The following is a 24,601-nucleotide window of genomic DNA, read 5'->3' as shown; positions in this document are numbered from 1 at the left end:
TCTCTTCGTTAATCTCAAAATAATTACAGCACTTCTGGTAGCATTTGGTTTACTTTCAGGCTACTTTCATGTTTGCCAGTAAAAGTTTAAAAGTCATCTCACTATCTCATGAAAATCACTAGGATTATGAAAGATGTTGAAGAACACCACAAATTTGACACCTGCTTCTCTCCTGCTGGTGTAGTACGATTATTCCCATTCTAGTTTGAACCACCAATTTGATTAATGAAAATCAATACAGTAAACATGGAAAACACATACGGACTCCTTCTTTAAATCATTCTAAAATATTTCAAGCCATCTTCCAACTAGGGTTGAGAATAAAATCTACTGCTTCCAAAATTTTAACGTTAAGGTACATGAACAAAGAAGACATTACGTTGCTGTACTTCCAGCTTCTAAAGCTGTTAAGTTAGCTGTGCAGAAGGTAAGTGGTTAAATGGAAAAAGACAAATGGCTACTCATTCATACATAACAGCAGTGAGCAGAAAAAACAAGGAATTGTCAGGATCATCAGAGCTAGTGCTGGAATGCACTCTGCTTGGCACAGTGCGCCACAGTGAGTAACAGAAAGGAAAAATTACACATTCATGCTTGAGTCATGACAGATAGCTCTCACCCTTGGTATGTGAATAGATTTGGTCTCAACATCACCCAAGTGAGTCAGAGTGAAGATCTGCTCTGTGTAGAATGCCATCATACTTCTGAGATTCTTCAAGCACAGCCCCCGAGCGTTGTTTTTTTTTTGCGTTGCAATTAGCTAATACATGATTTTTTCATTTGTTTCTTGTTCCCCCTATCTTTGGGAGGAAAACTGTGATGTTTCTATAAGAAAGCAAGCAGTAACTAGCAATAAATTAGTTACCTGTCTTTGGTGGTCCAGATCTGCTTTATTACCAACTAGAATCATAGGAAACTCATCACGATCTTTCACTCTAAGAATTTGTCGCTGAAACTTATAGATTTCTTCAAAACTGTAAAAAGAAAAGCAGAGCATCAGTGTACTAATTCACAGATTCTCAAGTTCTGTAGAAGTTCAGGAACAATGAATCACCTATTTGGACTTGCCCTGCCATGCCACACAAGCACAGACAGCTGCAGGCACTCTATCAACGAGTTCACTGTCATAGCATGACTGATTAGAGAATCATTCAATACTCAAACTAAAAAAGTCCTGACCCAAGCCAGCACTGGACTGCACTCAGTTTGGACAGCAAGGTAAGTAAAACCCTCGTTCTGTTTAATTCTAGAGGGATCAGGATGCCAATTAGTTGAGTAGAACCAAGCAACCACAGTCCACTTTATAAACATTGACTTTGGAGTTCAATTCTACCTAGAATATTGAAGCTACAGTCTGGAGACACTGGTGATCAATGTTTCAGCTAGCAACCTCCACAGCTACTTCTAGGAATTTTGGTGGAAGTGGGAAAATTGTGTCTTCGAGAAAAACAGCTGGGATAAATGAGCAGAAAGCTTTCCAGTTACCAAGTTATATCAGGTAGTGATGCTGTTTAGGCATTAAGAAATATTTCAGCAGCGCTAGAGGGTGAGCAAGACAAAAATCCTCCCCAAAAGCAGTATATCAAAGAAGCTAATTCTGGCCTAGACAGTGATTTTTGGAGAGAAAAAAAATGCACTACTTTCAGTAAGAAGCGTTAAAGCTATGTCAATGCATGTGGAGCTCCAGCATAGATCCTGGTAGACAACTGCATTGCCTTTAGATCAGAGACATCCCAATCACTATACTTAAGTCCGGACACATAGCATGAAGTCATTTACACTCACATTTGTAAACTAAACTTTAACAGCAAGATGATCATCAGTAAGAAAATTTCATCAAAAATTACAGACATGATAATATCAATACAGCTCATCCTTATGAAACAACCATCAGAAGAAATTTGAATTAGAAAGAAGGAATGCCAGGAGGCATACTTGGACCTCCATTTACATATGCATTTTTAATCCTCTGCTCAGATGTCTGCAGCAACTGGAGGAGAAGAGTTGAAAGTGACCAACTTCTTCATCCAGACTTCTTGGTTCAGAATCCTTCCACCACACAAGACAGATACCCTTGGAAGACACATACTTCATGGACAGGCAAGGCAAGCCTTGAATTGTATGGATAACAGAACAAAACTGAAAACCCTGCTCATCAGCACTCTTTTAAGGATTTCAGAGGGGAAGTGATACGCAGGATTAACGCGTCAAGATCTGCTTAAGAAAGAATGAAGTTTTTCAGAAAAGCAAGAGTTCACGTGATGACTTTTAAAATGCACAGTCCTCTGTTACAAAAATATTTATGTTAACATGAGTGCTCCATGTGTCCTAAAAAGCATAGACACAGACCTCTAACAGAAGTGTAAAGTCTCTTTTGACAGTATGTCAAGACAAAATTGTACCTCTAGCAGCATTCTTAAGTGTAAGGTACAGATCCAATTGAAAATGCATATGCTCCATAGAATATTTGTTTTAATTCTCATTATAGACAGATATTGTAAGATCAGAAATGACAGACTGAATCTGTAAGGAAAAGATATTGCAAAGATTTCTGTCCCCCCTCATTTTATTTCTCTTCTTTACAACCCAAAGCAAGTAGAAAGAGAGCTCCCTGACCTCTTCTTTATCTCTACAAACCTGGTAAGTTCAACAGGGGAAGACCATAGCCAAAATATTAAGGGACTTTCTGTACACACATGGCATTTTCCTGCTCTTACAATAATCAGGATCTACCTCACCGAGTTGTCTGAGCTTCCAAAAATGCACGTTTCATCTGAACTCTGCCATAAATAAATGAGTTATGCAGGTTCCAAGCAATTCATGCAAAGAGGCAGAGCAAGATCTGCCTGCAGAAGAGTGAGAGAGAAAGCCTGAACTGGGCACATGTGCTCAGAAATCCACAGCCAGCCACAGGATGCTGACAAACACATAGCAAATGGATAGCTTTTTGTTTTTATTATTATTATTAAAAAAGAACCCATACATAATAGCGAGCAACCCTTTAAATCTGTCACCTACAGGAAACTAGTATTCGGGACTATAATGAAGTGCCTGAACAGAGTTGTTTTTTTTTTTTGTTATTCTTGTTTTTGTTTTCAAGTCACCTACTGTAGGATGCAAATACTTTCATTTATGTGATCTGTTTCAAACAGGTTTTTGTCAGTGCTGAAGACATACCACATTGCAGAATATAAGTGAATGCATTCTGTTAGAGGTTATTTCAATAAAGGATGAGTAGCAATTTCAGATTAGTTACTACACAGATAGATTTTCTTACATTAGCTTTCTTACAGCAGGCTTACCTTCCTCTGTCAGTGACTGAGAAAACAAGCAGAAACCCCTCCCCTGTCCTCATGTACTGTTCACGCATGGCTCCAAATTCTTCTTGTCCTGCTGTATCCAGAACTGAATATAAGCAAAATATTAGTTACTACAGTTCATGTTCTTTGAATACAGACTGAGAATAAAAATCCTTCCTAATTGGAGATTGTGAAAGTTGTGAAAGCCTATCCTATATATTGGTAGCTGAGCAGAAATCACTTTTTAAATATTCTACTAGATTTCTGCTAAGATTCCTGATGCATCCTTGGACTGATTGAACAATTCCAGATCTATGAAGCAAACTGCAAAACAGTCTGGCAAACTTTTGCGAGTTTGGGACCGGCTGATGAAGCTGTAAAACGTACAGAGAGGCTGCAGGGGAAGGGTGTTGGGAGTGGTGTTGTTTTGTCCTTAAAGAAATCATTGACTAGGGGGAACTGAAACTTTTATAGCAAAACAACTAAATTGGAGAGGCAGCACATGACAACCCATTGATGCAGGTTTCATTCCACCACATCACCCAGGTGACTGACCGGAGTTCTGTAAGTTCTCCTAGTATTTTGGGGTAATAAAACTTTGAGAATAATCCTTAAAAAACGTCCAATCTACTATAAAAGAGGCACTTACGCACTTAAGTATCTCTAATTCTGGGTATCACGTTAATAAAACAGAGATAGCTTTTATCAGCCACAACATGGCATAAAACCAGGTGCTGCACAGTTCAGCCACGTTACATTTCCGCATACAGATGCGAACACGGGCACTGCCAGCTGCAGCTGCTCCGTGTTTGGTTTTGTTTGGCTACTCACTGTCCAAGCGCGCAGCTCTTTCGTCTATCACACATTGTTTGGTGTAGGAGTCTTCGATCGTTGGGTCATAATCCGTAACAAAATAGGACTGCAGGAAAAAAAAAAAAGCACGTGTGAGACAAGCACCTCTGGGACACCCACCAAGTAAGACGCTCCATGGCTTAGTGAAGATGAGCAGGTTGATATCCACGTACAACGGATTGTCACTTTACTCAAAGACAGCAGCATTTCTATTCCTCGCAGATGCTCCCAAGTCACAGAAATTACTAGCAGAGTTACTGAATTTACTGGATTCCTACAGGATTTCTAGCTTCTCGTAATCCCTTGAGTTTCCCAGCAGGAATTACTAGAAGCTAAGAAGTTTTAGTGGCTTTTTAGGCCTCCAGGAACTGCTAAGTCTCTCTGAACATCTGGCAGGGCGTAGATGTCTTCAGCAATTCTCACGCATTTCCAGGATTTGCTTCCCTCCCCCCCTTGAGTAATTCCTAAGAAGCAGTAGGATTTTCCCAGCAATTCCTAGAATTCTGCAGCAGATTTATAATTATTTCTAGAAGGGCAAAATCATTCTCATCTTTTCTTTCACCTATAGCCAGGACTTAGTTTTATCCAGAAGCTTAAAACCTGGCTTTTTAATGAATGAACCTATTCATAAACTATGAATTGTCTCAAGTCCTCTGTGATCTTTAACAAACTGTGAAAGAAGAAAAAAATCATTTGTGTGACCATACCAACGTGTAAATCAAGTTATTTACAAAATCTGACTTTAAAAGGAAGATCACAAGGAAAAGAAGTCCAATGTTTCATTAAGGAAACAGAAAAAAAAAATGAAAAAGCTGCATTTTTAAATAAAAGGGAGAGTATGCAATCAGCTTATTTCACTCTCCTGAATGGGTATTAGTAGAGTACCTGAAGCACCACGTTCATAGCCAACAAGTGCAATATTTTTCACCAGAAGTCAGAAAATTGTCATCATCTCAGAGGGATTCTTCATATTTTCCTTATTATCCCTGCAAGGTCCAAGAACAGCAGCAAGCTCTGCAATATCCAGAGCATTTCTGCATCCTTCCCTTCTCCCCAAATCCTCCAACTTTTTTTTTTTAAATGAAAACCACAAAGTGAGAGCATCGGACATGGTACACATGCACGGAGCACTTTTCCTCCCTCAGAAGAGGGAGTAAATTGTCCCAACCCAGCATCGGCTGCATCTCAAACTCAGACTGAGCACAAGCCAGAGCTCCCCCCATTTAACAAGCCTCATATGAGCAATTTCTTCCCTCCCGTGGAGATACGCTGCCAAATCTGCTGTCACAGCCACTCTAGGAGAGGTTTGCGAGGCAATTAGTGTTGTGGTTTACCTCCAGGCAGTAGACAAAGCTAATGTGCCTGAAATAGCTGCTGGTTTTGAAGGAGTCTTCCCAAATTGCACTGGGACTATTTGCCACGGGGAGCATTAACCACAGCTCACAGGCCTTATTCGGTCAGGATTGATTTATGAAAATTAGACGTAGCAGATACAGCAGGTATCAATCTGAGCAGAAACAGGCCTTCCTGCTGCCATCCAGACGGCGTTTCAAGACTTACGGGATGACACAGCAACCCCGAAACATTCCCAGGGGCTGCACCTCTACCTCCAAACGCTGCCCTGTGACAGAGAGCTGATCTTACACTGGCGCTGAGTGCAGGCAGATGAGCAGAGCGTGCAGATGCTCAGCGCAGTGGTGCCGTCCGTGGCAGTGTCTGGAGAGCTGGGCCAGCTTTCTGCTGCCTGCTTCACAGGAGCGGGATGGCCCAGGTATGGAGCAGCCTGAAGGCTTCAAGGCAGCTGCAAAATGCCAGTGAGCTACAGCAGGCATCGTGATGCCAGCTGGTACAAAGCACACAGAGCCACTCCCCATGGGTCACCCTCCAGAGACACCGCTCTCAGATGTCTCCCAAATGTCACTGAGCTTGCAGTGATGAACTGGAGGAGCTAAGTGTCATTCAGCTGGCTCCACTGCAGCTGGCCACTGCCTGCAGGAAATCATTAGAGGAAACTTCTATGAAGATAGCAACTCGAACATGCTCTACTGTTACACCACTCCCTTAATCGCTAACGAAATCAAGGCTCTTTTCCACCCACTTCCTAGAAGGGAAGCAAGAAGCCAAGCCCAGTAGGCTCATCAGCCATTCAATTTACCCAAAATATTATGCAACAAGTTTTCTAGGTTTCCTCTTTCTAAGACTGCTGAGGCAATCAAGTCCAGAGATGAGAAAACCTGCCAAGGATGCAAGCCCTTCTGCGGAGAAGAACAAGAGTCATTCCTGCAAGAGCTCCATCTCTCCCAGCCCACCGCCAGCGCCCCTTTATTTTTTATTTTTATTTTTTTATCATCTCCCCCACTCGTTGTGCTGCCTGTAATGCACAAAGGGGACTTCTTCCATTAGCTGGGCTCACTCACAGTCCCAGGACTCCCTCTCCATCAATTAATAACAGCAATTAGCGGGGTGAAGACATCTTACGCGAGCCACAGGGAAGTGTCACATTTTTGGTGCAGCTTTTTTTAATTATTCTTCATTAGGCCACGAAGAGTCTCCAAGCTGAAAAGCCACCTGAAAGCACACAAGCTGAAAAAGCACAGCACCACGACGGGGTTACAGGGGCGCCACGTGCCAAGACACATATTTATCCTCGCCCTGTCTATAATCTCCAGTTGTATTTACTAAATATACGCTTAATGTTTCAAAGAGCTGCTAGCTGCTTATTTAAATTTTTTCCACATGTTTAGATTTTTGGTTTCAGCCCAGTGAAGGCAAGGAAATAGAAGGGTTTCCACCCTCCAGCTGAAGTTACAGACCGCCTCTGGGTTTAAATAACACCCACGATTTCAGCACTGCAAATAGCCCCCAAAGCCTTCCCAGCTAAAATTTGGAAGTTCGGGCTTGAAACAAACATGTTGGTGAACCAAAGGTTCAGCTTCAGACTCGAGCACGTTCACAGATCGCTAAAGCACACGATCCCAAGACATTCCCCCAGCTGTGTTATGTGACTGCCCTAGTGCTGCAGCGGGGCCAGGACAGGGACTGCCGCCTGCAGAGAGCTCACCCTGCACAGAGACCAGGACACTGCAGGAATTACTGATGCCAACCCAGCATTGTTTTTAAACAGAAGTGCTCGAGGTTTTCTGCGGTGCTGCAGATGGCGGAAAATGTGGAACAAAGTCTGGGATTACATCAAAGCCAGAGCAGACAGCTACCAAAACACCAGATCATGCTGCAGAAGGACAGGTGTGTCCTTCTCCAGTCATCCCATCCTCACACAAATCCCTACGAGGCACTTTTACTTCTAGAAAGATTAACAGCACCTGTTCCTTTCTTAAAAAAAGAAAAAAAGAGACATTAAAACATAGCCTGTGTGCTTCAAAGCAATCAGGGATGCTTCCCTCACTCTGTCCCGCTGTCCTAGTGTCTGCTGCCAGCGCTGTTATGGCCACCCAGGGAAGCAGATGCCATTTGTCACTACAATTACCGTAATCAGCACGTGATGTGAAACCCTTGATAATTTCACCAACAGTGAAAACAGAACAACAGGACTGGAGAAAGTTACAGTGAAAGAAGGATGCCACGAGCTGTGCACAGAGTAACGCTTTGCAGGGGACTACAAGCCGAGCACCCTCCTTGATTCCCATTGCCCCTTTCCGCATCTGGCAGGAACAACAAGGCTGCTTCTATCAAGATGAGAAGTTCTTTTTATCTGCTCCTGAAGAACGAGAATTACATGTACATAAAACACGGGTATTTACGTATGATTAAGCTCATGCTTACTCAAGCCTCAGAGAATGCAATGTTCTGACGTTATCCAGCATTGTCCAAGAGCACATCCAGGAGATTATCCCACAATGTGGACTTCACAGAGGAGCAAATCTTAAATGTTGAAGAAGATACGGTGGGAATACAACAATAAACATCTGACTTGGTTACGTATAACTAAGCCTTCCCCTGAGGAGATATATATTAAATATATACACGGCACACAAGCATTGTCAAAAGCTTGTGCTTTGTTTGGAAACACTAAAAGCACCAGTTAGTCCTACGATACAGCCACATATTCTTACATCTCTCCCTCTCTCTGCTCCCTGCTCCTCCAGATGCAGCCATCGCTGAACAAGCACTTCAGAAAAAAAGTAATTTGTGTGGAGTACATGGAGGCACTTAATGCACATAGCCATATATACTACAGCTCTTCTCTGTAAAGAAAACTGCAGCAGCTCCTACCTGAAGTACCTAAAACCAGCTTTTCTTCCCCCCACAGGCATTGGGAAGCAAAAGGTAGGCCAGGGGGTGCAAAGGGACGCAGGATAAACTGTCTTGGTTTGAAGATGAACACAGATGTATCTGAATTCCAGCTATGCACCTGGCAGTTCTTGAATTCCCTAAGTGAACACGTGAACTTCACACCCATAAACGTACTCACTTGTGATGTATTTTTCTAGCTAGCTGTACACTAAGAAGTTCCACGTTTGTATCCATGGCTCAGCAGGGCTGGCTCATTGCAGGATTTATGAGCCACGATGGTTCTGGAGCCTGTTTGTGCAGGTCAGACGGCAGAGTGAAGCTCAGGAAGATGAAAGGCTGAAATGAAACTGATTTCCGTGCTCTGAACAGGAACATCTACCAGTGCTTTAGATATTCCAGCACCCGTTAATTTCTGTCCTCCTAATTGCTACTTGTAAAGAAGCAGCTTTACCTTCTCCTACCCTGCTTGGGCTGCAGCAGCCCAGGAAAGAGATCTCCCTTCTCTTCTCCTTGAGCCTAGAGCCAAGGAGTGACTTACCTGCTGAACAGATAATTAAAAGATTCTGGAAAAAAAAAAAAAGGAGAGAGAATCCATGAAGACACAGCAGATTCTCTGGGAGTAAAGTCTGACACAGAACCGAGGCAGCCTCTGACAAGTTTTGAGTGCACGCTCCTATCATAGAGGCTTGACGAATGAATCTTGCAACTCCTTTGTTGGGAAGGGTTCTGTGCCTCTCTGCTCACTTCCTGCCTGCCTTACATAAGCTGTCAGGATAACCATCGTGAAGCGTTAATGCAGCCTCAACACCTGAATTATGGACAGAGGGGACAGCAGTTACACATGCATAACATCAGTAATGGTGGTTGGGTTTTGTTATTTTGGGTGTTTTTTTTCCCAATACACACATTTTCTTGCTGAAAGGAACATCATTTGCCTCAATTACGAGCTGAAATGCGTTTCAACATCTTTTTAAAAACTATCTTCCTTAAAAACTTAAAACAGCTTTCAGATTTTAACTCAAACAGACCTGAGCCCTGCTTACCTTTTTCCCGGTGCTGGTTTACAGCTACCCACGGGGTGCCTAACTCAGCACTGGCAGCTCGGTGGCCTCTGATTTATCGTGTTCATCCTGAACACCGAGCACACGCTCACTGAGCTGCTGTAAGCAATGCATACCTTAAACTCTGCACTACAACTACTGACTTTCGATACAGTTCTCATCACTCAAGGTCAGAGACGAGTTCACTTTCACTGTCCTTTAAGACTTCTTTGCAAAGCCCAGAATTAATGCCTTTTAATGCCAGTAAGCACCAGCAACCTTCTTTGAAGAAGGCTTTGCAGTTTCTCAAGCCTAAACACGCCTGATTATAAAACGTGCTCTACCCTGCCAGTATAGACGAGTCCTGATTTCATTTCATTTTTGCTTCACAGCAAACATGTGCAAGAACCACTTGCAATTCAAATCACATTTAAAATATTCAGCACTATCTCTTCAGCCATAAAATTTCATCAGGTTTGGGCAGTTTTCAGCGTAGTAGCACACTTCAGGAGAACCTCAGTTTCTACTGACATCTTTTTATACTTACATATCTGCCTTTAGGACACGTGTATAACCAGGTAACAGGACTACAGCTCTAAGTAAAAAGAAAGTAACGTTACTCAAAAAAATCCCCCTGGGGGTGGGGGGCAAGTAAAATTACGGGAATGTACTTTTATCATGTACGTGACATCATCAGAGCACCTCAAATTACAGCACTGTGTAGCAAGAGGTTTTGATTTATAAGTTTAGGTACAGTAACAGGGTAAAACACCTGATTAAAATAGCTCATTGCTTCAGTATCTTGAACCTAAGCCAGCAAGGGCCTTCAGATTAGAGGTGATAAACCACGTTTAGGGCATTTACAATCTGAAGAACGAAGGCACTTCACAACTCCGAGGAAAGTACTGAAATCTACTTGAGCGTAGACTGAAAAAACTTGACTCCATGGTAAAAATAAACCCTTGAGGAGAGTATTCACACCAAATCAGAGCCTTTAAAATATATTCAAGCTGCAAACAAATTGCTTGTTACCTGGACTTCTCAGATTGCCTGGCTTACACCACGGACATTGAGACTCATATTATTACTTTAACACAGCAAGAACTTTTTCTAGCCCAAAAGAGCATGTAAAACAGACTCACTTCAGCAAGTCTAGTGCGTTTTAGTACCATTAACTCCTACTTCATATTTTCCTTTCTTCAAAGTACCTGAAAAACGTTTGAGCCCTGGGACTCTGCAACACACTAAGGCAGAAAACCTTCTGAAGTTAGTACCTGTCTAATTCTGAAAGCAGTAAGTAACAACCTGCTTTAGGTACTAAAAGCCTTCTCCTACCTTTCCTACCACATCTCAGTTCTCTACAACGCCAGGTGCTTTTGTCTTTGGAAGCAGGCAGGCAGAGAGCCTGATGGGTTCTCCTCTTAAAGAAATTGCTTTAACATGGAGATACAGCCGGGTAAACTAGCCCATTAAAACCAGAACCTACAGTCCTCTAGACTGATTCAAATTAGGATTAAACATCCATAGGACGGTATTTCACCGTATAATTGAACTGCATTAACAAGTTAAGAAAAAAAAAGGTCCAGAATCATCAACATATATTGAATTAAGAGTGAGGATGACTTTCAGGGCCAGGAACATACCTGATGTACACTACGAGGCTGCTGCAGTCACAGACAGCAATAAGTCTCCACCCAGTCATTTCTTTTTTCCTATTACCACGGTAAATCCCATAGAGTTTTTGAGCACCAGCTTGGACAATATCCAACCTAAAAACATTCAGCTTCATTAGCAAAGTCTGGAGTATTTTATTTTTCCAAGACTTACTGGCTGATCATTAGAAGCTAATTATTTAGGAAAAAGGCTATAAAATAGTACTTAAATCTAATAAGAATTATTGTGTCAGACGAGCACTGTTCTATTAGCTTGATGTGCCGCCCAAATCATGTATTTATTTAACTCCAACCTTTTGGCCTGAGAGTAGGCTGTCTAGACTCATTTCACAGCCTGCAGACAATTACTGTAATCTTTAAGTTTTGAAAGTGCCATACCCAGAAGTGCCAAGAACGCTGAAATGGCAGCTGTGTTATTTAGCCATCTATCTTCATTAGCAAAGCTAATAATTACTAGCTTTCCCCCCCAACTCCTGAACAGCTTGCAGGTGGCAAGCTACAGACAAGAAGATCATGCTAAGAAGCTACCATAAGGATAACACACAGAAGGCACGCGTTTAACAACGCGGTTTCCTAAACTTCTCTGCACCACCACCGACACAGCCTAGTTTCCTTGAAGATTGCAGCTAAGCAGTAAAAGCTCCGACAGAGAGAGGATTTATCCTGGTTGACAAACATCATGGTAGGGCCAGCACACAGGCTCGGGAAAGAGCCAAAGTGAGGAAGAAGCACCCACGTGCCAGCACACCCAAGCCCAGCAACAAGCTCCATAACTTTCATGTCCTCTCTGCAAAGCCAAGTTTCTCCAAGGAACTGATGTTACCGTGTCGCTTTCTTACCCCATATATAAAAGGAAAGTATTAATAAGCTTCATTGGGGCTTTAGAGCCAAAGAACAAAGCTCGAGAGCATCTTCTGCCTCGTCTCTAACCCAAGGTGTCAGGTTAACCTACCTGATTCTGAGAAGGAAGGAAGGAAGGAAGGGGACTTTGTCAGAAGAGGCTGTGGACACCCTTTAGCACTAGAGACAGGATGTCCAGAAGCTCCCAGGCACACAAGCAGCCTTTGTTTTTCTCATCTGTTTGGACACGGCATTTGATGGATCAAATTCTAACAGAGGAGGAAAAAAAAAAAGCCTGAAGCTGATCAGTGTCAGCCAAACGGAGCAGCGCAATGTGAGAGTTACTCCATCCTCAAACGTGCCTGTAAGACAGAGAAATTCCACCCCTGCTCAGCAGAGATCTCTGGCACAGATTTTGGAGCTACAGGTGAACCTGACATCACGGTGAGGCACGACCACTGGGGAAAAACACAGCACACGAGGACTGTTTAGAAAAGGCAACGCAGCATTTTGCCTCTGGTATTTCAGAACGTGCACAGTGAAACTTTTACATGGGAGACAGACAGTTCGCATTCCTAGAAGGAATACAAGAGGTAGCAGGGAAAATTTTACCCTCGAGAGTCAGATGAAAAAAAAAAAAAGACTCACGGCTGTGAAGTCTCAAGTTTGTTCCATGTTTCGTGTCAGTGTCCTACGAGTTTACATTGCTTACAGCGACGCAGCTTACATATAGGGAAATGCGTACAGACACTAATTCCAGGAACCAGAAGCTAGCAAGTGGTTTTACACAGCTGCTAATCTTGACATGCGAGCAAGATTTGGTACTGCAGAGCTGCTTACAGGCACTGCCTTGCTAAGCTCAGCTGGGTAGCTGGTCTGTAGGGGAAGGGATGAGATCCTCAAGCTCCAGTGAGGGCAATTTCAGTGCTCCTACACAGCGCCAGAGTTTTCAGCCACAGAAACTCTAGATTTTTCAAGTCAAATGGAAATACACTTACATCTTCAAATGTTATATAAAAAAAAAAAAGCTTTTGTCTTCAGTTTTTAGTCTACATATTTAAGCAAGCAACAATTTCCATCTAAAAAAAGCATATTTACCAGCAAAACATTTGCTTAGACCAAAACCAACCACAGAGTTTCTTCCCCTTTGTCTCTGCACCTGCAGGTGTACTACCACTCTTAGTCAGTGTCACCCTCACCGCAGGGCAGGAAAAAGCAGGAAAGCACCTCGGGAACTCAGAGGGAGCTTACTTTTTGCCGGGAATTCACACAGACATTGCATGGGAAAGAAAAAGAGAGAGATTACTTAGTATCTGTGGCGTTAACGATGTTTAGATGAATATTTCATGTGAGGCTTCAGCTGGAAGACCTACGCAGGTATGTGCTAGCAGTATCTTTCCTACCTTTAGAGAATTTATGATCATAATAGCAAGGACTGCTTTACCTCAAGTGAGAATATAATGACCTCCCAACCAAATATTGTTATAACTGAGGCAGAAAAGCACATCTCCTGTAAGGCACCATCCTCATCCACTTAACACAACCCCGCAGCACAACAGCCCAGAGCTCCCCGAGCATTAGCAGGCTCGTTCTCACGTTCAGAGCCACTTCACGCCATGCCACGAGCTACAGCTCGATGTGCAAATACCTACTTTCACGTTACAAAAAGCCACATCTAGTATGAACCACATCAAGAAACTGCAAGCAAACATTCAGCCGAAGCGCTATATAATCAACCACCGCAAGCAGTCAACAAATGTTTTTACAGTACAGCCATTTATGGTAGCAGTAAAGAAAGCAAATGGAAGATGACAGCAGCTCTACACCGAGCAGCATCACCTCCTGTGATGGAGCTGGTTGCAAGTAACAAAAGCTTGCGTTAAGCCCGGCATCCACGGAGTGTCCCTGATTGTTTAGGGAACTCAGTTTGAGCCTGAAACACGTGCTGGAGTCACGCTGACCTTAGGATCACCAGGAAAGCGAGGTCCTGTATTTTCTTCCCTAGCATCCCGTTTCCTTATTTTCCCAAAGGAAATAAAGTGTGGTATTGCCTTCCAACAGAGCAGCCAACTCTCCGGAGTCGATTAAGTCAATCTCCAGCACATAAAGTCGTTGAGGGAACCCCAAACCCCACCACCCTCCCTTCTACATCCTTTCCCAGCCCATTGCTTCACCCTCACATTAAGAACCTCATGGGAACCATCCGTGTTGCAGACATGGAAACCGTTCACAGAGGGCATTTCTAGTGCTGTTTCTGCTGGTGTCCCAAGGCTCAGGAGACTCCTCGCACACACAGGCCTTTCTTTTCTGTTGATGGCATCTTATTCTTTCAGGGACTTCATTTTGGGGAACTGCCTCGTCCCAGCTGGAACACAGCAGACCAGTTTACCTAGAACAGATCTCAGCTGAACGCAGTTAAGTGCCATAAAGTATTTTCCTCCCCTTCCTTTTGCAACTTCATAGATTTCTATAATTACTTGATCACACTTGAATCCCTTTTTCCAATGGCTTTACTTATTAAGAGGCATGCAGCAAAACCTTCAGAGCTAAGCAGCTATGTCCACGCCAACCTTTAAGCACAGCTCTTTACCAAATGTCACTTTAATAGACCCAATTATCCTCGCCCTGCTAGTCCTGCTTTGAACACAGCACGATCCTCTATTTGAGCAGGCTGAGTACCTCCAAAGGGAGACACACACCCCTAAAAAAAATAATAAAACATTTGGTATTCTCACACACCACACTCATGTTGGCCGGTCCATCATCCCATCTCAAGGTTGGAAGTTTCTAAATTTTTAGCCTTTTAAAAGCCATAAAGTTAAAAGTAAGGACTGGAATACACGTTCAGATACTTCACAACACTACATGGTAAGGCAAGATTTGTTCTGGGGGTTTCCAGCAAGGTGATTTCCCTTCTGTCCCCTATGTGCTCTCATTCTTTCAAAGATTTACATAAATTCTCAAATAAACTTGTTTTCTAAACTTATAAGCTGCCGGCAGTCCGGACAGAGCAGATGGAGCATATGATTTACTTCATTTGCATCGGAGGATACATGCTGAGCTCTCTCCATCACACTCCTTCACAGACATCAGTTAAGGAAAGAAGCGTCGTTATCTGGAAAACACAGGTGCGAGCCATATGAACACCGGTCATAAAAGGCACCGGCAAACACATTAGCTAAGCCATGAAGGCACAATTATTTCATGACTTTCAAAGTATGGAAGGACAACGGGATGATGGAAAATAAACTTGATCATGCCAGTCCTATCTTCACTTCAGACAAGGTGGTCCCAGCCACACTAGCCTATTTTATAAATTCCTGTAATAACGTGCAATTCTCCTCCCCAGTCATCTGGGCACACCTAATTACGCCCTTAAACAAGGGGAGGGTGCCATTATCCCATCGCCTTCCCCAGCAAGCAGGGGCTTAGGCAAATGCTCGGCGTAAGGGTGGGAAGAGGCAGCAGTCCTAAGCAGGCTGAAAACGTGTGAGCGGCGTGCAGAGCCTTTCCATTTGTTTACTTTTAGAATAAGGTTTTAGAATGCATGAGGTTTGATCGGAGGTTTTTTTTTGTTGTTTAAAAAAAAAAAAATAATAAAAAAACCTGCTGCTATTTCCGCTCCCATATTCTACCGAGTAGTGATCTTGTGGTAAAGGCATCTAGTGAAGAGAAAACAGAGCGTGGAATGCACGAGCAGCCAGCCTGCTGCACCGAAACCACAGGAAAGCATCTTAGTTTCTCTTGTTTTTATAGATTAGAAACAAGTTCTTCAGCTTCACAGCTAGAAGAATGGGCTATTCAGCACCACTGAGCACAGGTGACGTCCCAGGCAGCCACTACATCAGCACAAGAAGAAAGCCTTCAGGACACCTCATCTCCCTGGTTAACTCCTCCTGAGCTAAGCTCGAATCTCAGCTCCACCTCCAAGCATAACGCTACTGCCACAGAGCTCTGGCAGCCTGCAGCAAGCAGCAAAGCCAACGTTAGGTCATTTACAAGGGTGGAAAGGATACTACCAATTAAAGGCTTTCTTCCAGCATTAGGAATCACTGTAATTTAAACCAGAAGTTTTCTGGACTCGTTTCCTGTGCACGTACGAGAAGCAACCTTCCATAATCACCAAAACTCAAAGCCGATGCGGGCAGAGCCCGGATGGCACTGACCTGTTGCTGCTGCGGCTCTCTGCTTCTTACAAAGGTTTCTTTAGAAAGGTTTTTGCACCGGCAGCCCACAAGCTGCAGGTTTAGGAAACGACTGTCAGATAAAGATAAGGCAGAAAAGCAGACCTAGGGATATCTTCCTGTGCGTCTTGGTGGCAGCCAGCTGCCAGGACAGCAGGTTGCCACTGCTCAGTGACAGCGTGCACCCCAGAAGCACCCATCTGAAAGCTGCCAAGTTCGAGCTCCCTTCCTGACGTGCTCAGCCAGCAGGAGGACTCAGGGCACACGTGGGATTTTGCCCAGAAGAATAAATACCACTGAGTCCCTCTCACTAACGAGATGGCTTTTCCTAGAACAAAGAGAGACCGGAGGCATCACGATCCATGAAAGGAAGAAGTTCGAGAGATAAATACCTAGCAGAACTATTAGGTAATCACATCAGCATCTTGTAACTCTTGACAGTGGGGGAAGCGGAGATCTGGAAGCACTCGGCTGCAAAGCAGCCTGCTAGCACACACGCAGCGCAGCAAATGTTTCACATAAGCTGGTTAGTGGTCACGAAAGCAGGTCTCAATTATCTAGTCTGAGGCAAGTGGCTGGAGCTTAAACTATTCGGCTGCAACCAGACCGAGCAAATTCTTCCAGATCACCACTTCCCCCCACACAGATCACTTCACGAGATGCAGCACTTGTTTGGGCTCTGTTTTCCCAATTTACAGATATTCTTAATAATTTCAGGGTACAGCACTGGCTCAAGCTAGAAAAACCTTTAAACTGTGAGCAAAACCCCTGCCTTTATACAGGCTCAGCTGCATTTTAAGATCCCAGGTCACGCTTACACTGAACAAACACTTGGCCAGCACAGAGCCGATTATTTTCAAATTCTGCTCGAAGTGATCGGTGCGATCACCAGTTCCCTTTTTGGAGGAGACTTCTGGAGGGTCAGCCTAAATATTCAAGGCCTCCCACCAGACAAGTCGAAGCAGCCCTGGAGGAGGGGAAGCCACCATTAAAAATGTATGGAATGCGGCCTGCTTGGAGGGAGGCAGCTCGTGCCGGGACAAAGGAGGTGGCTGCTTCACATCTAAGGCTCCTTCCCCACGTTAGACTCCCAGAAAGATGAGCGAATTTTATCAACATTTACAGAACACGCATGGCTGAAGGTTAGTCTCACCAAAAAAAAATAAAAGCTTATTGAATCCTTTGACTACCTGCTCTACACTCCATCCGTACATATCCGGCCCCTGCAGAGACGGGGATCAGATCCATTGCCACTCTTCCCAACTTCTCGCTGTAGTGCTCTCCGTCAGACACGCAGCTGCACAGCCGGAGTTGTTTCACCTTGCTTACACGCTGACTTGGGCCTTGTAGGTTTCCCAAATTCATTGCAGGAGTGCTGCTGAGCACATTTCTCCACACAAAGTGAGGTGAGAAGCTGGCTCACAGGGCCAAGGAGCACCAGGCGAAGTTAAGTCAGCGTATGGGAAACAGAAACACTTCAGCACGTGCGTCTGCAGCTGGGAAATCTCCATCAGAGTTCGTGGTCAAGACTCAGATAACTTTATTTGGGGCCTGGGGAGAGGCAGGAGAATGACATGCAAGGACAGTACGCTTCTGGGGGACCTGGAAGACCACTAGGAAAAAAAATCCCTAAGCAGCAACTGAAAACACAAAACTAATGAAAACTGTCCTGGCAATTGTTTTCTCAGTGATGCTGCATCATGCAAAGCCTAAATCCTTTTAAATATACCACCAGTACTTATTCTGCTAATGAAGACTGATTAGCACGAGCTAGCAGCAGAAAACGTCACAGGCGCTGTTAGCAGCATCTCCTTCTTTAGCAGTGGTGCTGGCAGCACACGCTCCAGTGTATCATCAACAACGACTTCTGCACGATTACAAAGAACCTTCTTAAAAGGAAAGGCAAACACAGAAAAACTACTAGGGCCACGCAGTTTAGAAACACCCTACTACAAGCAGCACATATTAACATAGTCCCGTTTACTTTCCTTACCCAGAATAAGTTTAATAACAGAAGATACTTAACAGATCGCTTTGCCATCCAAAAATGCCAGATTTTTCACACAGATTTACCACCGACATCCTACCATTTCATGGTCTGCTTCCTACATAGGAGGCACAACATTCAGCTTCGTTTGCAGGTCTTCAAAGTTTTTATTTGCTTAAATTGGAAGTGCTGAGGACACTCTGAGGCATGACCTGAGCAAGTTAGTTTTCCCAGAAAAAAAAACGAAACTGGAGAGGTCTTAAAATTTCATCTTTTTCTAGCAAATATAACTAGTGAATCAACACGGTGAATTGCTTCAGAAACATACAGCTAGGTACAGGTCTTCTGCATAAAGCTCTTCAAGTTGAAGAAAAAGGTGTGACAGGAACTCCGTGGCATTTTGTTGTGTGGGGTTCACATCTAGTTAATGGTTAATGCACACCGGTCCCAGCAGCTAGTACTTGATCCTGTGCTTAATGGGGTCCTTCCATGCCAGCTCTCGGCACCCAAAGCCCTCTCCCCATTCACCACAAATCCCAGCTCGGTGTCTTGGCAGCGCTGGCGAGTCGGTGCAGGTCCGGGTGAGCCGGCCCCGCGGCCAGATGAAGCTGTTTGCACAGACAGGGTAACTGATCCCGGGTAGAAACATTCCCGGGTTATTTTTAACTCCGATCGCTTAAGGACTTTCAGAGAACTTCACGGAGAAAATACTGGCACAATCGCTGCGGCAGCATGGGGACCCGCTGGATGCTTTTCCTTCGGAGTAGCACCAGCTTCCCAAATTATACGCTCAGCTACAGCGAAACCCCGTGCTTCGGGCTTGAAGAGTAAAAACTGACCTCCCGGCCCTGCTCCTCCCCACTGGCTGTCCCCTTTTGAAAAGCAAACAACAACTTGTCCTCACGTTCAAGGCCCTTCCGTCTCTCCAGCTGCACCGCCAGCACGCTGCTCCGACCCGCTCGAGTCTCCAGCACGTCCCTCGTGTCCACACACGCACCGCTCGCTCCCCACTGCGTTTTTGGGGAGTAACTTCTCTTTTCACATCTGTCCATCAGCACGAAGGTAAGACTTCACGTCGCTGACATCTTCCTCGCTCTATCCTCACCAAGCAACCAGCTCCTCGAGCAGTTTGGCCGCGTGTCAGCTCTTCTGTAGGTTGCACAAAGTTTAGCGGGGAGCTTGCCCTCAGCCGGGATCTCAGCCCAGAAGCAGACCTTAGGGCACTTCCCCAAGTAATTAGAGAAGCGCGTTCCCAGCCACCTCCACCCAGCTCAGGTCAAGGCCCTGCATACACTTCAGGACAGCCACAGCACAAGCTCCAAAGCTTTTCCTTTGCTGGCAGCAGATTAAAAAAAAGAAAAAAAAAAAAAAAAAAAGGGTTAAAAAACCCTAGGGAAGCTCCATCGAGAAGCAGAGCTACACACCGAGGAGCTCCCCCGTCCGACTTTGGCACTGATGCTGATATGTGACCAGTTCAGGTGTACACATGGTGTGCCCTTGGATAAGGGTAGGAAAGAAAAGGCACAGCAAAGAAGCAAACATCTTTCTCTCCGCTACCTACTCCAAGTAATTAAGTTATAAAGATCGGAAAAAAATATTTTCTTTCACATCACCTATTCCCCCAGAGGGGCTTAGAGGCTATTCTGGACCCGAGCTGCAACCACAACGAAGCCGTGAGACAGAACATACAACCAGCAAAGAACAGAGGGTAAAAAAGAGCTGGGAAATAAATAAATACATAAATTTGAGATCATAGGGCATGCAGGATTTAGGAAATAAAAACATAGCTCAAGACAAGCAGGTAGGACCTCACCCAGTGCTCATACAGAATTCATTCATCTAGGATCCAACTCAGCTCCCCAGATTCCTAGCAATGGGTTAGCACTGCTACCTACCAGCATTTTTAAACAAAACCCCACCAACTCTGCATGGCAAACCATTTGCCAGGCAACCATTGCCTACAGGTGTTATTTGTAATTAAGCTACCTAATCTGTATCCTGTTCACAACACCCCTTTTGGTAAAAATTTGTCTAGGCTGCTTTGAGTTACATCCAGAAGTTTTTGGAGGTGTTATACACAGAGCCAGAGGGAAAAGTCCAGATGTGAGGAGCCATTCCAAACGTGACTTCAGTCAGTATTGGTTTAACATATTTCCTGAAACAGAGAGCATTTACAACGCGTGGTGCAGTCACCTGGATGTTGTTTTACTTCAGCCATGCTCATGGCCATATTCGAGCACAGGACTACCAGCTCCTGCCAGACAGCCACTCCACTTCCCCCGACGATGCGGGCATTCATCTCCGAGCAGCTCAGGGAGCTCAGCCCCAACCTCTGCAGCGTCCCTGCCAGGTGGGTGACGTTGCAGCACAGCCCTGGAGCCCCAAAGCCTCGCCACCATCCCCACACACCTCCAGACAGCAGCTGGGGCCGCTCCTCAGCGCACCTTGACAGCGGCACCAGGCGGCTGGGAAGCTGCCCCGCCAGGACGCCGCGAGGAGCTGCCACACATGCGCTACATCAGGGCGGCACACCGGGCTCCTGGCAGCTCTTGGCACCTTGTCAGCCCTTCCTTCTCGCCTGCGAGTCAGCCCAGGAGTCAGATCTGCAGCCTGGCGGCGGTTCCGACTGAGCAACACCCGGCTCGGCGGTGGCGGTGCTCCGGGAAAGCCAGGAGCCCGGGGGCTCAGGTTTCACAAGAAGCGAAACAAGCAGCCCTTATTATTCCAGGTGACTGCATCACAAGTGCCTTGTTTGGATTAGGATTTTTTACTTCCCACCTTCTCCCGACACACGCACACGCCGCCTTTAACCCTGATGGATGCCGGCGCCGAGCCGCTCACGCTCCTCAACTGCGTTTTGCCGTCTTCTGTTAGGGCGCGCTGCTTCCCGCAGGAAGGCCCCACTCGTTATCACAATGTAAGCACACCACTCGAAGCATAGCCCTACATGAATCCACAGCCTGGAATTCATGGCATTTTAGTCCTTTTTTTTTCCCCCCCCCCCAACGGTCTCGCTTGAAGAGCGCTTTCTGAGGGCCAGCAGTGGTTCAGCCGAGCACCTAGGAACAAGAGGGGGTTTTGCAGGGGCTGCCAAACGCCCGGGGTGCCGGCACGAGCACCAGCTGCAGTTCAGTTGTTGCTTTTCCATCTGCTTTACCACTCTGCACCATTAAGTTCGGAACAGGCCGTTTTCTGGCCCAACAGCTCTATGAGACATGAAAGGTGCTTGGAGCTCACCCACCTTCAGCTGCATGTCTAGTCAGCAAGAACTAACATCCCGGTGAAAGCAGCAGCAGGGGAAAAGAAAGGAAAAAGAAAAATAGCTGACCAGTTGCTCACCATCCACCTCTAGGTCTTACATGTTTGCTTTCAGAGAAACATCTCGTATTAGGCTTCAGGAGTCAACAAATGTACATCCAATTGCTTTACTCACTTGCTCAGCAACACAGCCAGCTCAGGTCCCAGCAGAACTCACTGCTGACAGTTGAAGAGCAGCAGGAGATGTATTGATGTAGCAAATGCCCACTTGTAAATACAGCAGGAATTCAGTACACGCACACAAAGCGACCAGCAGACCCCTACGTACAAGCTGTACTACGTATTTGTGCATTACCATAATCAACACCAAGTTGACCAACAAACTGAGCTCAGCTCAGTCCCACTGAACTACATCCAGTCACCACCACCTCCAGCGACATTTATCAACCGACACATCTGTGCTACCCGCTGGAGTCCTATTCAGCAGGCAAACATCCACGGGCATTTGTCCCAAAGCACAATCTTCAGTTCTATGAAGAGGCAGAACAAATAATTTTCACAACTTGGATCAAAAGCACCCCCAACTTTGGGGAGCAGAGACTTGAGAGAGCAGAGCGTGAGGGGGCTCCTTGCTGCACAGTGCTGAGACCACAGAGCAGTTTAACCAAAAAAAAAAAAAAAAAAGCATGAAGTAAATGGCAACTGCAGGACAAAATATGCAGAGGGTGATTAAGTATTTGCTAGGCTGTACTCCCTTTGAGTAAGGAAACCTGAACATTACAAAGGGCTGAGTTAGAAGGGAATGTGGGGTATTTTGTGACAGACCTCTGCATGACAGCTGGAGAAAAGCTATTGTGGCAACAGCTGTGTGCTCTGCACAGCTCATACTCCCAAATACCTCAGCCCGCTACAGGGCCAGCTAACTGCCTGCAAGTTATTTCAGAAGTTTTCTGCCTCTTTTGGGATCTCAGCGTGATGGATTATTTGTTTATTTTTCCAATAAGAGGAGGAATGCTTAGCTCCAGCACTTAGAGTTTTAAAAAGACCCTAGTCTAGAGCCTGACTATCGTTTGCCGGGGCTTTCCTGAAGTTTATAGCTGTGTCGGATCCCATCTACTCCACGACTGAAACTTCTCCACTTCCTGCCTACCAGCGCACAGACCAGGGAGCACGAAGTTCATATATCACATCCTGATTTAAAGGAAATGATTTTAAATTTCCAGGATGAAATCCTGTCCCACCAACGCCACTACCAAGCTCTGTTTATCTCCTCAGAGGAAGGATTTTGAGGAGCACAGCAGTCGTCTCCCCGCCGAAAGCTTTGATCTGTTACTGCCTTCTCTAAAATTTCTCCGGGCTGTAAGAGGAGCCCCTGAGGAGTGAACCCAGCCTCTCACGGGCAAAGAGCTGCATCCCACATGCTGCTCTGGTCAGCACGAGGACGCCAAACCCTGCACGGGGAAGGGCTTTCTTGCGTGACACCGGCTCGTTCACCCAGCCCCCTTACAAGGACATGGTTGTTTCAGCTCGGGTTTTAGCACCACAATCTTCAGCTACCTCAGAGCCACAGTAAGAGCCTGGCCCCCGCAGCAGGTCCCGCTCTCAGGGCGGGTGCCAACACCTGAGCGAGGCTGAGAGGCACAGAAAGCAGCTGACCCAGTCCTGCCCACACCCCCAGCTCCCTCTTTGCTTATTCCAGCCGAAATGAGCCAACAGTTTCCCCTCTTTCCAAACACAAAACCCCTTCAAAGGGACACGGTGAATGGAGGTGTGTGCCCGGCACCACACCAGTCCTGTTTGCAGGGAAATAGCGAAGCAGAAGCAGCAGTGGCTGCACTGAAGCACTCCCTTGCAGGAAGTTAAGCCCAGGGCTATAGGGAAGCAAGCCCAAGTGTGGAAATATTCACTAGTGCCAATAAGAAAAAAAAAAAAAACAACTTTCCTTTTTAAGCTTCAGAACTGAGACAGCAACAACCACGCTACCACGAGCAATAGGGAAGCAAACCAGGACTGAAATCCCTCGCTGACACCAAGGTTTGTCAGGAGGCCAAGCCCCGTACCCAGCCGTGTTCGCGTGAGGCACCGACAAGTTTGTCACCTAATCCTGAACAATTCCAGAAACGGCGCATGTGACTTGCTCGTAATCAATTTTAAAACACTTCGGGGTGGCTTCCAGGCGGCCTTAAAAGACAAACGGCGTCCTGGGCAGGGCACCTGCCAGGCAGAAGGGGCTGGTGGGGAGCCCCAGGAGCACAACACGGGTGCACAGCCACCCCGCCAGGCCTCACCTCTGGCTGCCGGCAGCTCTGTGGGAGCACAAAACCCACCCCCAGGCACCCACGGCTCTGCTCAGCACAGCCCAAAGCCCCCAAATTTCCCTGGGGCAGGGCTCAGGGCGCGGTGCCAAGGCTTCACCTCAAGGTAACGCAACCGAGGGGGGCGAAGCGGGGCAGGTGGCTGAGCGCTGAGCGAGCACGGGTTAATTTGGGAAATTCGCCTTCAGCACATCGGCTCGGGGTGATGCTGCCACTCCGACAGAGCTGTTTCGGAGCGAAACCCTTATTTTGTTGCCACCCCTTGCAGGAAACCCTCACAGAGGGCTGCTCCGCCACCCCCTGTGAGCCCCCCAGCCCGAACTTCCCCGCGGGTGGCGTTCCCCCAAAGCCCTCCCCGCACCAGCCCCGGCCCTGCAGCGACCCTAAAGCAAAGCAGCGACCCTAAAGCAGGGGGCCCCCACCCCGCCGAGCCGTCCCCTTTTCCCCTTCCCTTCCCCTTCCCCTTCCCCTCCCCGCGGGGGAGCCGGGCCCGGCGCGGCCCCACCCCGGCGCCGCGGGCAGCGCCCAGGCCCCGGCGGGGCTGCGGGGAGGGGACGGGAGGGGAAGGGAAGGGGCTGGGAGGGGAGCGGAGCCCCCATGGCGGCCGAGCCCTCACCTGGATGAACTGGATGGTGAGCGCAGACTTGCCCACGCCGCCGCCGCCCACCACCACCAGCCGGTATTTCTCCTGCCCCGGGCCGTCCCTGCAGCCCGCGGCCATGGGGGAGCCGGGTCACGGCTCCGGCGCCTGCCTCCTTCCTCCTTCCTCCTCCTCCTCCTGCCTTCCTCTTCCTCTTCTTCCTCCTCTTTCTCCTCCTCCTCCTCCCGGCCGCTGCCCCGAGCCCCGCCGAGCGCCGCCCGCCCCCGCAGCCCGGGCGCCGCGGCTACAAATGGCCGCCGGG

At 46.4% G+C, this 24,601-nt stretch overlaps 1 protein-coding gene across 1 annotated transcript in view; it reads right to left on the bottom strand.

The window, feature by feature from the left end:
- Positions 1-24,590, bottom strand: part of RRAS2 (RAS related 2) — a 32,849-nt gene extending 8,259 nt beyond the window's left edge. Inside the window, exons 1-4 of the mRNA XM_027461683.3 lie at positions 24,316-24,590; positions 4,131-4,218; positions 3,303-3,405; positions 866-974 (exon numbers count right to left, since the gene is read on the bottom strand). Coding sequence (XP_027317484.1) covers positions 866-974; positions 3,303-3,405; positions 4,131-4,218; positions 24,316-24,420 — 405 coding nt within the window. The 5' untranslated portion in view covers positions 24,421-24,590. The remainder of the gene's footprint in view (positions 1-865; positions 975-3,302; positions 3,406-4,130; positions 4,219-24,315) is intronic.
- Between the last annotated feature and the right edge of the window lie 11 nt (positions 24,591-24,601).

Source organism: Anas platyrhynchos, chromosome 5 (assembly GCF_047663525.1).
Source record: "Anas platyrhynchos isolate ZD024472 breed Pekin duck chromosome 5, IASCAAS_PekinDuck_T2T, whole genome shotgun sequence".
NCBI lineage: Eukaryota > Metazoa > Chordata > Aves > Anseriformes > Anatidae > Anas > Anas platyrhynchos.
Note: the sequence above shows the minus strand (reverse complement) of the source record. Positions and strands in the feature narration are given on the sequence as shown.